The sequence below is a fragment of the Microcebus murinus genome, chromosome 13, assembly GCF_040939455.1.
Source record: "Microcebus murinus isolate Inina chromosome 13, M.murinus_Inina_mat1.0, whole genome shotgun sequence".
Classification (NCBI taxonomy): domain Eukaryota; kingdom Metazoa; phylum Chordata; class Mammalia; order Primates; family Cheirogaleidae; genus Microcebus; species Microcebus murinus.
Window position 1 is genome coordinate 24,565,047 of NC_134116.1, and position 13,711 is coordinate 24,578,757.

General features: G+C 38.1%; 1 protein-coding gene across 1 annotated transcript in view; it reads right to left on the reverse strand.

The window, feature by feature from the left end:
* The window catches only part of GPC5 (glypican 5), a 1,282,273-nt gene extending 1,269,608 nt beyond the window's left edge, over nt 1-12,665 (reverse strand). Inside the window, exon 1 of the mRNA XM_020290272.2 lies at nt 12,176-12,665. Within this exon, the coding sequence (XP_020145861.2) occupies nt 12,176-12,632 (457 nt within the window). The 5' untranslated portion in view covers nt 12,633-12,665. The remainder of the gene's footprint in view (nt 1-12,175) is intronic.
* Between the last annotated feature and the right edge of the window lie 1,046 nt (nt 12,666-13,711).

Below are 13,711 nucleotides of genomic sequence, written 5' to 3' on the forward strand. Positions count from 1 at the left end.
GTTTGGTGATTGGTTGAATTGGTAGAGGAGGTAGGAATTAAACTACTGTGTCATCGCGGCGTGTCATCCCTTTAGTCATAGTTCCAAATGAAGCCTAAAGAGTTCACTTTCACCAATGCTCTTCATAAAAGGGTTGAGAGGAAGTGGAGGGAAAGAATTAATGAACAAAAGCATGATCATGGAGCAATTGAATGCGTGTAGAGAAATCGTCATTGAGTAGAACTAAAACATGTATAAAGTAACTCTATAACAGATTTATGTTTCTATACATTTTAAACACAAATCAAGTTATCTGCTGAAAGCTGTGGCTTTAAATATTTAAAGTATATGAAGCTTTATCATACAGAAGCCTGGTAGAAAATAGACTGGCACTCTCAAATTGGATTATTTAATAACATTTTTATAAAGAGCAGAGTATAGGAAAACTATAAGAGATAGTGCAGTACTCCCTAGCTAGCAACTGTAGAGAAGGCACTGTTACTATCCCTTAGGGAGCAAGGGAAGAAAGTAGTTACCAGAATCCAGAAAGAGTTCTGAGGTCACCTGATAGGAGCTATGGTTTTTAGGTAAAGGAACATTGCCAGCCAGCAGTGACCCCATAAGGTGAGAACTGGGATCTACCATATTCCACATGCCCAGTCTCTTTTCTAGCCACTGCTTCCCACTAACTGCCAGAGGCAAGAATGTCCACTGCGTAAGTCAAGGAATACAAGAGTAGAGTGGGAGAGTCCATCTGAAGGTTGCAGGCAGAGACGTGCTAGCACCTTACACCCTTGTGCCTTTCATGTGAAAGGAAACTTCTCATCCTCAATACAGGGGACATGCAAAGATCCCGAGTACCATGACATGCAAGAATGCAATTAAACAAAATAGAGAATTAACTCCTATTCACCTGATAAAGCCAACCACACATTGTAGAACCTTTCCATATTCACACTAACTCAACCTTAAAGCCATCTTATATTTCCAGGCAAAGCACGTCCCTTTTTATCTTAACTGAATTAGTTTAAATGACATTCTTTTGCAAAAAGCACAGTTTTTAGTAATATTTTTTTGAGATAGGGTCTTACTATGTTGTCCAGGCTTGTCTCAAACTTCTGGGCTCAAGAGATTTTCCTACCTCAGCATCCCAAGTTGCTGGAATTACAGGTGCATGCCATCATGCCTGGCTTCCAAACTTTACTTCTTAAATGAATATGCAAATTTAATTTTACCATAGAAGTAAACCACAAATAATAAAATAGTAAATTAAATAAAAAATGAAAACACAGACTACACTAACTAGGCATACGGGATTAATACTGAAGGAGAATGATGGAAGACAACTATTTGAAAGTTTGGTATTTCATTAGCATAAAATGATTCTGCTATGGTTTCTCTGCCTGCTCCCTGACTCAGCACAAATAATTCATTAAATGTATCTAAGAACATTTCATAATAGAATAAATTACATCACATTTGTAGAGATTATTACTGTTTACAAAGTGCCTTTGCCATAGAATATAGTCCTCAAAAATCACTGAAAGGGAAAAGGAACAATCCTATGTCACTATCCTTGTGAAGAAGGAAAAACATATTCTGAGAGGTTGAGTCATTTGCCAAAGGTCACATAGCTAATAAGTGATGGGCTCAAGACTAAGGTGTTTCAAAACTATAAATTCATAGCTATTCACTAAAATATCTGAACATAATATGCAAGAAATTATAAATAAACATGTCTGCTTTTCCCATTTATTCATCCCATTATATTTCAATGTTTGTCATACCAACTGTTTCTCCTTGTTATGTATTTCCAAAGACCAATTGAATATTAAATATTTAATAACCTGAAGCTTTTTTGTGCCCTGACCTTAGAAAAGTAAAATTTAGTTTTGCTTTTGTAACTAAAGCTCTTAACTATACAAACACAAATTCATATATCTTCACCCAACAAATAGTACCCTGAAGAACTCACTAATTTCTCAGCTTTTTTAGTTTTGCCATGTCATTCCTAGTTCCTTTACCTTTAAGTTTTGATCAAACACCTTTTTAAAAATGATTTTTTCCCCAGAGTAAAATATGTTCCAAGCCTAGTGAGAACAGACTGTTAATCTCTTCATTTTATTGACCTACTTCAGTTTTAGCTCATTAAACACAGACATCTCAATGATCAAAAGAAAATGAACCAAATGTAACTTAGTATAACCTTACTGAATAAGAGTTATTTGAAGAGCCAATAAATCTGAACAGGTAATTTAATATCGACAATCTTCCATTTAAAGAATATATATGTAATGAACAGGACATCTAGAAATAATTTTTATGTTCCTTTGATCAATGAATGTGTGCTTTTCATCCAACTCTCTTCTCAGATTTTATCTTCTAACTGAATATTGAAGAAATCATAAACTAAATTCCATTGAAATGGTAAGACAAAGGAAGGCAAAAGATTACCTAAAAAGATAGCTGCAAAGATTATTTAATTATATTACCTATATGGAATTATGAAAAGTGAAATAGTTTTGGTTATCATAGCACATAAGGGAAGAAAACTAGTAATTCAAACCCATTATCCTAATAAGAATAATAAACAATTTAAATTGGTGAAGTAAATATTTAATAGCTTTCAAATATAACTATATTTGAAACATAAATTTAAGTTAATAGCTGAATCATATCAAAATATACGTTTGTTTAATTAATCCTTCTATTTAGGTAAAATTTCCTACCTAAACAACCACAATTCATACAGAAAAAATAATTTTCTAAGATATCACTGAAAAGAGGTCTTAAAGACACAAACTTAAATGTCCATCAACAGATGATAAAGAAAATGTGGTATATATACATGATCGAATACTATTCAGCCATAAAAAATAAGGAAATCCTACCATTTGCAACAACATGGATGAACCTAGAGGACATTTTGTTAAGTGAAATAAGCCAGGTCAAGAAAAACATACATTGCATGAGCTCATTCATGTGGAATCTAAAAAAGTTGATCTCATAGAAATAGAGAGTAGAATGGAGGTTACCAGAGGCTAGGGCAAGTAGGGAGAAGGGGGTATTGGGGGGATGTTAGTTAAAGGACACATTTTTACAGTTAGATAGGAGGAATAAATTCAAGAGATTTATTGTACATCACAGTGACTACAGATAATGACAATATATTGTATTCTTAAAAACTACACATAGAGTAAATGTTAAATGTTCTCACATGAAAATGGTTACTATGCAAAGTAATGCATATTTTAATTAGCTAGATTTAACCATTCCACAATGTATTTGTACTGTACTACAAAACATGTTGTACATAATACATACAATTTTATCTGTCAATTTAAAATTAATTAATTTTTTAAAAGAAAATTTTCCAAATTTTTAAATTGAAATTGTTGGAAAGACTTTAGAAACAGATTATACCTACTGCCATATATCATGTTTTGTGATTAATATTAAATAATTGAATAATATTAAATAAGCTATTATTATTTAATAAGCAATTATTTACTTATTCTGAAAGGCTGTGGTCCCTCTTCTTGGTCTGCATTGAGAATGAACTCCAAGTCAGTGACCTTTAATAAACAATAATCTTCCCAGCTAAAAAATAATTCCATAGATAAGAGATACTTTACTTCTAACATGGAATTAACAATGGTGGGAGATGGAAAATCTGAATCATTTTCTAGTTCCTTATTACTAACTTCCTCATGGAAAAATTCTATTTTGCAAGCAATATATTCAAATAAAACACAAACTAACCAATCCACAGCCAAATATTATACAAATTATAATTGGTCACCTTTATTTTTATCCATTCTCCCAATAATAGATCAATTAATACTCTAAGGTAAACCAGTCACACTGGCTACACAATAATCACAGCTGTGCAAATGAATCCCTTAAATATTAAATAATTTTCTTTTCCTTAATGAACTTTTGAGGAAATTCTCTTCCAGACATATTTTGTGGTAATTAATTTATTTCGCTTAAAAAATGTTAGATGATATAGATAAAAATTCCTTTAAATTTAAAAGATTTGGGCCACTTTATAAAGTAAGTGGCAAAGTTACATAAGAAAAAATTAACTCCATAAAAACAATTTATTCAACACAGCTGAGTCCAGATCAGAATATATTTTAAGAAATTTCACATTCTATATTCTTCATTCTATTAATATTAAGCATAAAAAACTAAACACAATAAATAACCTATTAGGTAACTATAAATATAAGACTAATTCGACAAATCAAATGTATAATTCTATAAATCAAAATGTAATTTATTAAGTTGGCCTAATCACAGAAAAAGAGAAATCAATCACAGATCCTGCTCTCATGGAGCCTACAGTCTAACAGAAAGAAATAAATATATTTAAAATTAGTATTGCTACTTTGAGTCCCCACATTATATTAGAAATAACTTAAGTATTGACCCGTATGTGGTTGAGTTTCAGGATTTCAGGGCTAATCAAGGAAAACACATGACCACAAGATGGCAGTAGTACACAATGAGCTTTATTTGGATGGTGCTTGGACAGGTTGCCAGAGAAGGGAAGTCCCTCTCAACAGGAGACCTTCCAGAGACTTTATGGTACAGGGACATCTCCCAGATGGGGAAGAGAGCAAGGAAACTCCCAGGAGAGAGAGGAATTGGAGAGGGGCTCATGTGTCTAGGTGACAGCACTCAGCAGCAAGATGGGAAGTCTCTGGGTCAGAGAGCTGAGGGGCAGCAATGGCTTGGGGTCTTTTATAGCCCCAGGGTTTATCTATGGCTAGCAGATGTTAGGTGAAGTTTTGTGGGGTAAGCAAAGCAAGTGAGTTCTAAGTGGCTAAAAATATATTTATTTGAACTATACTTAAAGCAACTGGATGTGTAAAAATTTCAGTTGGGCACCAATAGGCTTTAAAGTAAAAAAAAAAAAAAAAAACATGGGAGCCTATCTTTAACCCATTTATATAACACCATAAAACAAAAAAAAAATTATATAAGGAAGCAAAATATTATATATTCAATACTCATGGACTGACTTACAGGGTTACCTTAAGAATTAGAGAAGTTTGTAAGATATACCCAGATGCCCCTTAAAGCTTTCCTAACTATTCGACAAATATTTCAATTTTTATTCTGTACCAAGCATTGTTCTAGACACCAGAAAGTGTACATTGAATAAGGCACACATCAGGAGAAACTACGTAATTTTCAGTACCCAATGCAAAAAGATAACACAAGGCCCTCTGTTCAAATTTCAATAGGGAAACAACAGGACATTAAACCAAGCATGGGGTTCTGAGTGTGTGACACAGTGTGACTACACAGGTCCCATGTACATGAACCTGGCCCTGGCAGATACATTCTCTATCTGCATCATGTATACCATCTAGTGGTGAAAGATCTAGAGTTGAAAGGAAAGGAATGTGGCACCATGATAAATGCCATGTAGGAAACAAAGATTCTACAATAATAGCTGGTGTAATCTATTTGAGCAAACCTTGAGAAAGGCCTCTCTGCTGAGCTAACATTTAAGCCAAGGTCTGAAACATGTAAACAAGTCAGTTATACAATCTGTGTGCATGTGAAGGACCCCCATGTTGAACAGTACATGTCAGTGGTTCTCAATCAGGACAATTTTGCCTCCCATGAGACAGCTGGCAATGTCTGGAGACATTTTTAGTTGTCACAACTTGGGGGTGGAGGTGGAGGGTAGTGCTACTGGCATCTAGTGGGTAGAGGTCAGAGATGATCCTAAATAACCTACAATGCACAGAATAGCCCCCACAACAAAGAATTTTCCATCCCTAAATGTCAGTGGTTCTGAGGTTGGAAAGCCCTAGTGTATAATGAATGTAGATCGTGTGCAAACCTGTGAGTACAGTAAGAGTTTGGCACATTTGCCTTTCATGTCCTCAGCCATTTATGGTAGTGAATCTGGAAACCTACACTTCTGACAACATGGGAGAACTGAATTTATGCTACAGAGATTCAGGGAGATACTATACAGACACTAAAAAACATGCTTAAAAGGATATTTAATAGCATGGAAAATACTGATGTATTCATAATTGGAAAAGGTATGTTTAGAAAAAGAAAATGATTCTACATTTTTTCAAAAAAAAAGAACCCATGTGCCTAGCAGAGGGTTGATGAGAGTGCAGAAAAAATAATGAAAGGGAGTCTGAGTGGCTATTTCTATGTGGTAATACTATTTTACTTTCTTTATACTTTTCAGAACTTTATATTTTCAAGAGAATGTAACATGTATTCCTTCATAAAAACATGGAAGTACAAAATCTCATTTTCTATCTGTAAAAGTGCATTATACATGGTAGCCAATATGTGGGCTTGATGCAGCTAATCAAAAGCTGTGTTGTTTGTTTTGATTTATAGAGGAATGAATAATCATTCTACGATGATTTTGGCAGTATCATTAGTGAAATCTAAAATTTACTGTAGCTGAAAAGGGGAAGAATTGAGGACACTGTTGGTGCTGTCTCTGCTTCTAGTTGAAGGTCAAGCTTTTATGAAAGAAAGGTAGATATGGAAAATGGCTATTCTCTATTAAAATTAATTGTTATTGTTACTTAATTGAGTAGATCAGGTACCACATTCAGAGAGAATCTATTTCAATAAGGTATATGTTTGAAGTCCCTCATGACTTCATTTTAACAAAATGGATCTGTGGTTTGTCAGTTGAACAGTTATACCAAGAGACCATTCATCTATAAATCATGTCTGTTTAGGAGAGGCACCTAGTTAGAATGTTGGTCTTACCAGTTAATTATAAAAGAAATGTTACAGTTTTAAAAGTTATTCTTACCAAATGTAAGGACAATGTGGGAAGAAGATGAAACACATACACACATACCAAAAGTCCATATTCTAGAAATTATGAGGCTAGAAACAAGCAAATATAACATGGAGTAGGGTAAGGTGGGAATGAGTGTAAACTACTATTCTTAAGTTCCCCAAATTGTACCCCTATTGATGCTAATTATATAATTATAGGATGTTGGACACCTGGCAAAAAGGAACTCAAATTGTGGATGGAGGAGAGAGCAGGCCCTACATATTTATAGTTGACACACAATATTTATAGCTGACCCTATGAGGGAATAGGGTATGATCAGTATAATTCAGGTCTCTAATGGACAGTCATATTCTATGGCCCTAATACAGAAAATTAAACTCACTTCCCCACTATTAGGCCTCCCTAAAGGCCTGTATAAAAATGAAACACACTATTCTCTTAGACATTGAAGTACATTCTGGACTTTCTAGGGGACAAACTGACAAATTGCCCTGGCACTGGAACTGGGCCTGGATGTTCACAATTCAACATAAACAACCTGCACAGAATAAGAAAATGTTGATGAGACAAGAATACTTGAGGCCTGTGGTACAAGAGGACAAAAATAAGGACACTGCAAAAATAAAAATGACTTATCATTCCTCTCTTTTGACTAACACCAGTTACTACTGCTTCCTTTTTTTTCTTTTTTTTTTTTATTTCAGCATATTATGGGGGTACAAATTTTAAGGTTTCAAATAATGCCCTTTCCACAAGTCTGAGTTTCCAGCATGACCATCCCCCAGACGGTGCACATCTCACTCATTATGTATTTATATACCCCCCCACCCCCGACCCCTCCCACCTGCCCAATACCCAATTACTGTAGTTCCTATGTGTCCGAGTAGGTGCTGCTCAGTTAATACCAGTTTGCTGGTGAGTATATGTGGTGCTTGTTTTTCCATTCTTGGAATACTTCACTTAGTAGTATGGGTTCCAGCTCTAACCAGGAAAACACAACTACTGCTTCTTTATTAATGACAACTACCCCATCTTAATCTTTCTAACATCTTGACAAAAGCTACCAAGGTAACCAATTCCTGAATTCCATCACTTCATTAAACCCTCCTTATAATCACCTATAAGCCCAATCACCTCAAGCCCAATCCTATAAAAAGCCCTCCCAACTGCTTATAATCAATATACATGTATATTGTATATTGCTGTGTGCATATTGCAATATGCAGTATACAATATGTATACTGCTGTATGCAATCTCCCTTGCTGCAACAAGCCAAATGAACATAATTTGTTTGACTACAGCCTTGTTTACGGTGCTTCTTAGCTGGTGGGCTTGAACATAGGGCAATCCTGATATTAAAAATCTGCCCCAATGTCAGACCACAGGTCTCAATTTTCGCTTTGGAAATTCGATCACCATAAATATGCTGCTCAAAATGGTCTAAATTCATGAGAAAAGTCCCAATTTAAGATTATGGTCAATGAGTGACTATGGCCACCAGCTCCTAATTGTGTGAATCCCTAAACCAACCAGTTTGTATTATTTTACCTCCAGGAATACAGACAAAAGAATGATGGTGGTGGGAGTGGAAATAGTGTTTATGAGTGCTGTAGCTACCAGCCATACAGGCTTGTTTCTTTCTTAGAATTTTTTTAGTTCACAAAAAGAAATAAAATATTCATTTTAACCTAACAGATACCATTTCAGATAGAAACAGATTTCCCAATTTTAAAAAGAATCATTTGTAACTTTAAAAAAAACACCTTGTTATTATAAAAACATTTTATGAAATAGATATCTAAAATTTCATCCTTAAAAATCAAGTATTCAAGTAAAAATCATGACACTAAAAATTAAGATGACAATAACATTTTTGAACACTTACTATGTGCCTGGATTTGTGACATTTTACACACATTATTTCATTTTATCTGTGCAACTACCTTTTATGTATATTCCCATTTTACAGGTGAGAAAACAGGTTTAAAAGTTTAAAAGTTTACCTGATTAACTTAGGAAGCAGAATTGTAAGTGACAGAACCAAATTTTGAAACCCAGATATCTATCTAGTAATTCTAGACTCCAAGGTTACCAAGTAGATCATTTTTTCTTAGGTGTGAGAATGAAACAGTGTCCTTGTATGATTATAAGATTTGATTATAATGAAAACTGTTTAAAAAATCACTACTTAAAGTAACTGATAGTATTAAAATTTCATTTTTCACCAAGAGTTTATTTTTACTATTTCATTTTATAGCCAAAATCTATCAAAAAAAGTTATCTTTCACAAACTACTTGATATAGACAGTATGCTTATCAGAAAGTTCTGTATCAACAAACATCCACATTTCTACATCCACATTTCAAAAACTAGTTGTTACATAAATTATATGAATGTAGTCCTGGATTTTTATAAACTGCCCTTTCTAAGTCATCCTCTAAAATAGGAAATAATGCATGTGTGAACAGTTCATGTATGAAGAGAAGTATCCCTCCTCTTCAATAAATAAAATAAAAATGAATGGACCTTTAAAAGACACTTCACTTACAGTTCTTTTCTGAATAAAATAAACAAGAGCAAAGGGCACCTTGACTACTACTTAGGAAATAAAATCAGAACACAGGGAAATCTGTAATTCTAATCACATTTACACCTTCTCTCCTTTTTTACATTTCTCATCCAAACATCCTTAGGAGCTCAATAGGCTTAAAAGAATTGGGGCAGGGCAGAGAACAAAGGTGAGGAGAATTTGAGAAACAATTTAAATGGCTGTTCTCACCATTTTAATAATTTCAAATTGGATAACATATTTTTCAGAAATAAAAGTCAAAAATGTAGGGACAAATGGTAAAAAGTTATTCTACCTGCATATATTACAAAAATAGCATTTTGGCTAAGTCATCTCAGGAATTAACCATTGTGAACAAGAAAGCACTAAAAAAAATATTTCCAAGGAAAACAAATATCAAATTAAAGTATTAGCTTTAGTCAATGAAAGTCAATGTGCTAAATGAATACATTTGTTATAAATAATGTTAGTATTTGTATTCTTATGTAGAAATGACTCCTTATATATTAACTACGTTCTGTCTGGAGAGTGTGGATAATTTTAGAAAATAGGATACCCAACTACTATATTCAATCACGTTAAATGTTATAGATCATACAAAAATACAAAAATAAAGGAAAACATTTATGAAGCATGTGGTATGTGTGGTTTACACAATATGGGAAAGAGATTTTTTTAGTGAGAAGAGAGAAATCAATGTTAAACAGTTTAATGTGTTGAATTATTCAAATAAAAGATTGGCCAACAATACACTGATAATAAAAATACAGAATTATATCAAATCCATGTATGGATCCCTTTTATGTGGTGAGTCTAAATCAGAATAATACTTCTCATCTGACTTTTTAAGTGAAAAAAAATCAAAGAAATTTAGCATTTGTTTTCATCAGTACCACTAATGTGTGTAAGGCCCTTTAGGTAGAAATTTGGGTGTTTCTGTGATTCCTCCATCATCTTAAGCCACAGATAAAGAAAGGTACTAGCAATGGGGAAAGAATCCAGAATGACTTAGAAGATTCTTGTCATCTTGACACTTTCTTGTGGGTCGTGTATATCAAATGCAAATAATTATAATCATTTCCCTCTCTGTAGGGCATAGCTTCAGTTTTCTCTTACATCCTGGTAAAATGCTATTTCAGTGATTGATACTCTGGAACATTCCTCTTCAAAAGAGATGATACACACAAGGTTCTAGAAATGTAACATCTAGTCAATATGCTGCACTCAGCAGGTACCAGAAATACTGAGACACAAGAGGTGGGTGAAATGATGGCCTTCCTGGGGAGCTGTCCACATTCACTGGACATAGAATCAAAAGTTATGGTATTTGGGGGACAAAACTAATAATTCAGGTGAAGATTTCACCACTCAACACCCTCAAACAAACCACACACACAAACCCACTTTAGGTTTATCAACTGATGGGCGACGATTATTTCTTAATGAGAAGACTGCACTGAAATAAGAAATTACAGATTTTTAAAGGCGGTATTTTGTTTGAGGATGGAAGAATTGCCCTAAGATGAGAATGTCAACTATGTTTCAAATAATATTGGAAAAACACCTAGTCCTGAACAGATATTCAAATAAATACTTGTATTTAAGACTGGCCATGTAAACTCAAATGCAATCAATGTTTCCAAATGCCCAGATTTTCTTTCTGGGATAACTTAAAAACTGACTTCACAACCAGCAAATCAATCAAGAAAAGGAGCCAAGATTCTCTCAATAGGACTAAAAGCAAGTCTCTCCATCCTGGAAACTCAGGCAGAGAATGGATTTTAAACTCAAACATCCTCCACAAATTCTTTGTTCAACCAATAACCTCACACACAGATCTATGTTTGCTTCATGGTCACAGCTAAAGAGGCATCGTTCTAATATGATCTTACTTAGCTATAGACACCTGCTATTGCGTTTGACAGCTAAGACTTGTTCTTCCAGGCAGAACATACACTAGTACTCCCGCCAGTAGAAGGAAATCTGTGCGGTGGGGAAGAGGAGCAGAGGATGAAAGCGCAGGCAAAAGGAGCTTACAGGAAGCACGGTCTACACTGGCCACACTGTCTTCTTTGCCTTTGAATTTTTGGAATATCTCATCCATGTTAAGCGGCTCCCTAATATGTTCAGTTTGATCGCCTGTTGCCATAACACCTTTCGGGCTTGAAACTACCTCGTGGTCCTGGGAGACACACTGGGCAGGCGGGTTTCCTGCAAAGAGGGATTGGTGCCAGGGTGCGGAGGTGCAGCTCAGGGTCAAGTCCCTGTGGGTGTACAGGGTCGGAGCGCTAATTACAGAGGAGACCGGTTGCCCTCGTTAGTGCCTCATTCCCTGGTCAAGCAAGGAGTATAACGCAGGTTTGTGCTTTTAGCATCAAACTTGGGGCGACCGAACCCAATTCCTTCCACCTTGTGAGAAAGCAGCAAGCCGAAGCCCTCCGGCGGGGCACTGATAAAATTCCCACTCGGAACAGAAACGCCATCAGGCTGCGATGTCCTCGTCGCAGGTCTGCTTCCCTGGCTCCTTCCAATTCAGGGGACCAAGGGAGTCCGGGCGGGAAGCGAACGCCCGCGACTCGGCTCAGCCGCAGGCGCGGGCAGGGAGTCCCAGAGCTGCGCTGCGCTCGGGACGTGCACGCTGAGCATCCCCAAAGGCCTCAGCGGGAGTCACCTAGCGCGCCTGGAGAGCCCGAAAGGTCATCCTCCCACCAAGAGACGCCGGAGAGAGCCCGGGGAGGGCGCAGGGCCGGCGCTCAGACGCCCCCCGCACCGCGCCCGGGCGCACCGCGCCGCGCCAGCCAGCCAGCCGCGCCTCACCTGCCCGCGGCGACTCCGGCAGCCCCTTGACAGCTCCCGCCAGCCGCCACTGGAAAAGTTTCCGAACTTCTTCGCAGGTCTGCACTCCCTCGCTCCGGGCAGAACCCACGAGAGCCAGGAGGAGGAGACAGCGAAAGCCCACCGGCCAGGTCCGTGCGCCCATCGCGGGAGCCCCGCTCGCCCCTTCCCCTGCGGCCGCCCCACGCTGCCCGCGCGCCGGGAGCCGCGGCGCCGCGCACGAGCCCCGGCAGTCGCGCTGTCCGAGCGGCGCGGTCCGGCGGGCGTGTCGGGACGCCGGCTCCACCTGCGGGCACTCGGCTTTCTCCTGAGGAGGCCCGAGGCTGAGACACCAGAGTTTTGCGGGGCTGAGCACCGCCCGGTCTTCCGCACGGGTAGAGGCGAGTTGGCGCCGCGCGGGCAAAGAGGACTGCCGGAGCCCCGGGGAGCCCGCGAGCATCGGTCGCTCCGGCCACAGCCGCCGCAGCCGCCCGGCCCCGCTCGCAGCCGCCAACCTGGGATGTGCCGGCCCGCCGCGCTCCGCGGGGAAGCCCCGCCCCCGACACGCCCCGCCCCGCGGGCAGGCCACGCCCCCGGCGCGCCGCCGGGCCCAGCGCCCGCTGAGAAGCTGTCAGCGCCCGGCTCACAGCTGGAGAGGTACCAGGGCAGCGCCGACTGGGGCAAAGAAAGAACGAACGCAAGGAAACCCGCACCTCACTGTCCCAGTCCATTCTGGGGAGGAATCGTCTGAGGAGAAGAACATATGAAGAAGATCAGAGAAGACAAGAGATGAGAAACACCAACTGGAACTAAAATGAAATGTTTCTTCTCTCTGCGTAGTCAAAACCTCAATACACAGGAATTTGTGTTCAAATTGCATGAAATGCTATCTGGGCACAAAACTAGTAGCCAAAAACTACTATAATTAGAGATCCCACTGGAGAGGATTGGTAACACTTGGGTTTTTTAAAAGTGTACTTGAGAAGTTGGGGTTTTTTTTGTTTTTATTTATTTTATTTTATTTTATTATTATTATTTTTTGAGACAGAGTGTCGCTTTGTTGCCCAGGCTAGAGTGAGTGCCCTGGCGTCAGCCTAGCTCACAGCAACCTCAAACTCCTGGTCTCAAGCAATCCTCCAGCCTCAGCCTCCCAAGTGGCTGGGACTACAGGCATGCGCCACCATGCCCGGCTAATATATATATATGCCAATTAATTTTTTCTATTTATAGTAGAGACGAGGTCTCGCTCTTGCTCAGGCTGGTTTCGAACTCCTGAGAGAAGTTATTTTTTTAAATTGCTTTATGTTACTGCTTTGGAACATTTTTCTATAACGTTAACTACGATTTTCTGAAAGAAAGAATTACAATCAAACGTTATCACATTCTTATTATCACAGTGAAATCCAGTTCATTCTCTTATCACATTTTAGTGTCATATTTTACTTCAGCACGTTGTATGGGGCCCTTCTGAGCTTTACCACTTTTGGAATTTCTTTAAAACCTTTTCCCAAGAACAACTAAGGTAAGACTGCTCAGGGG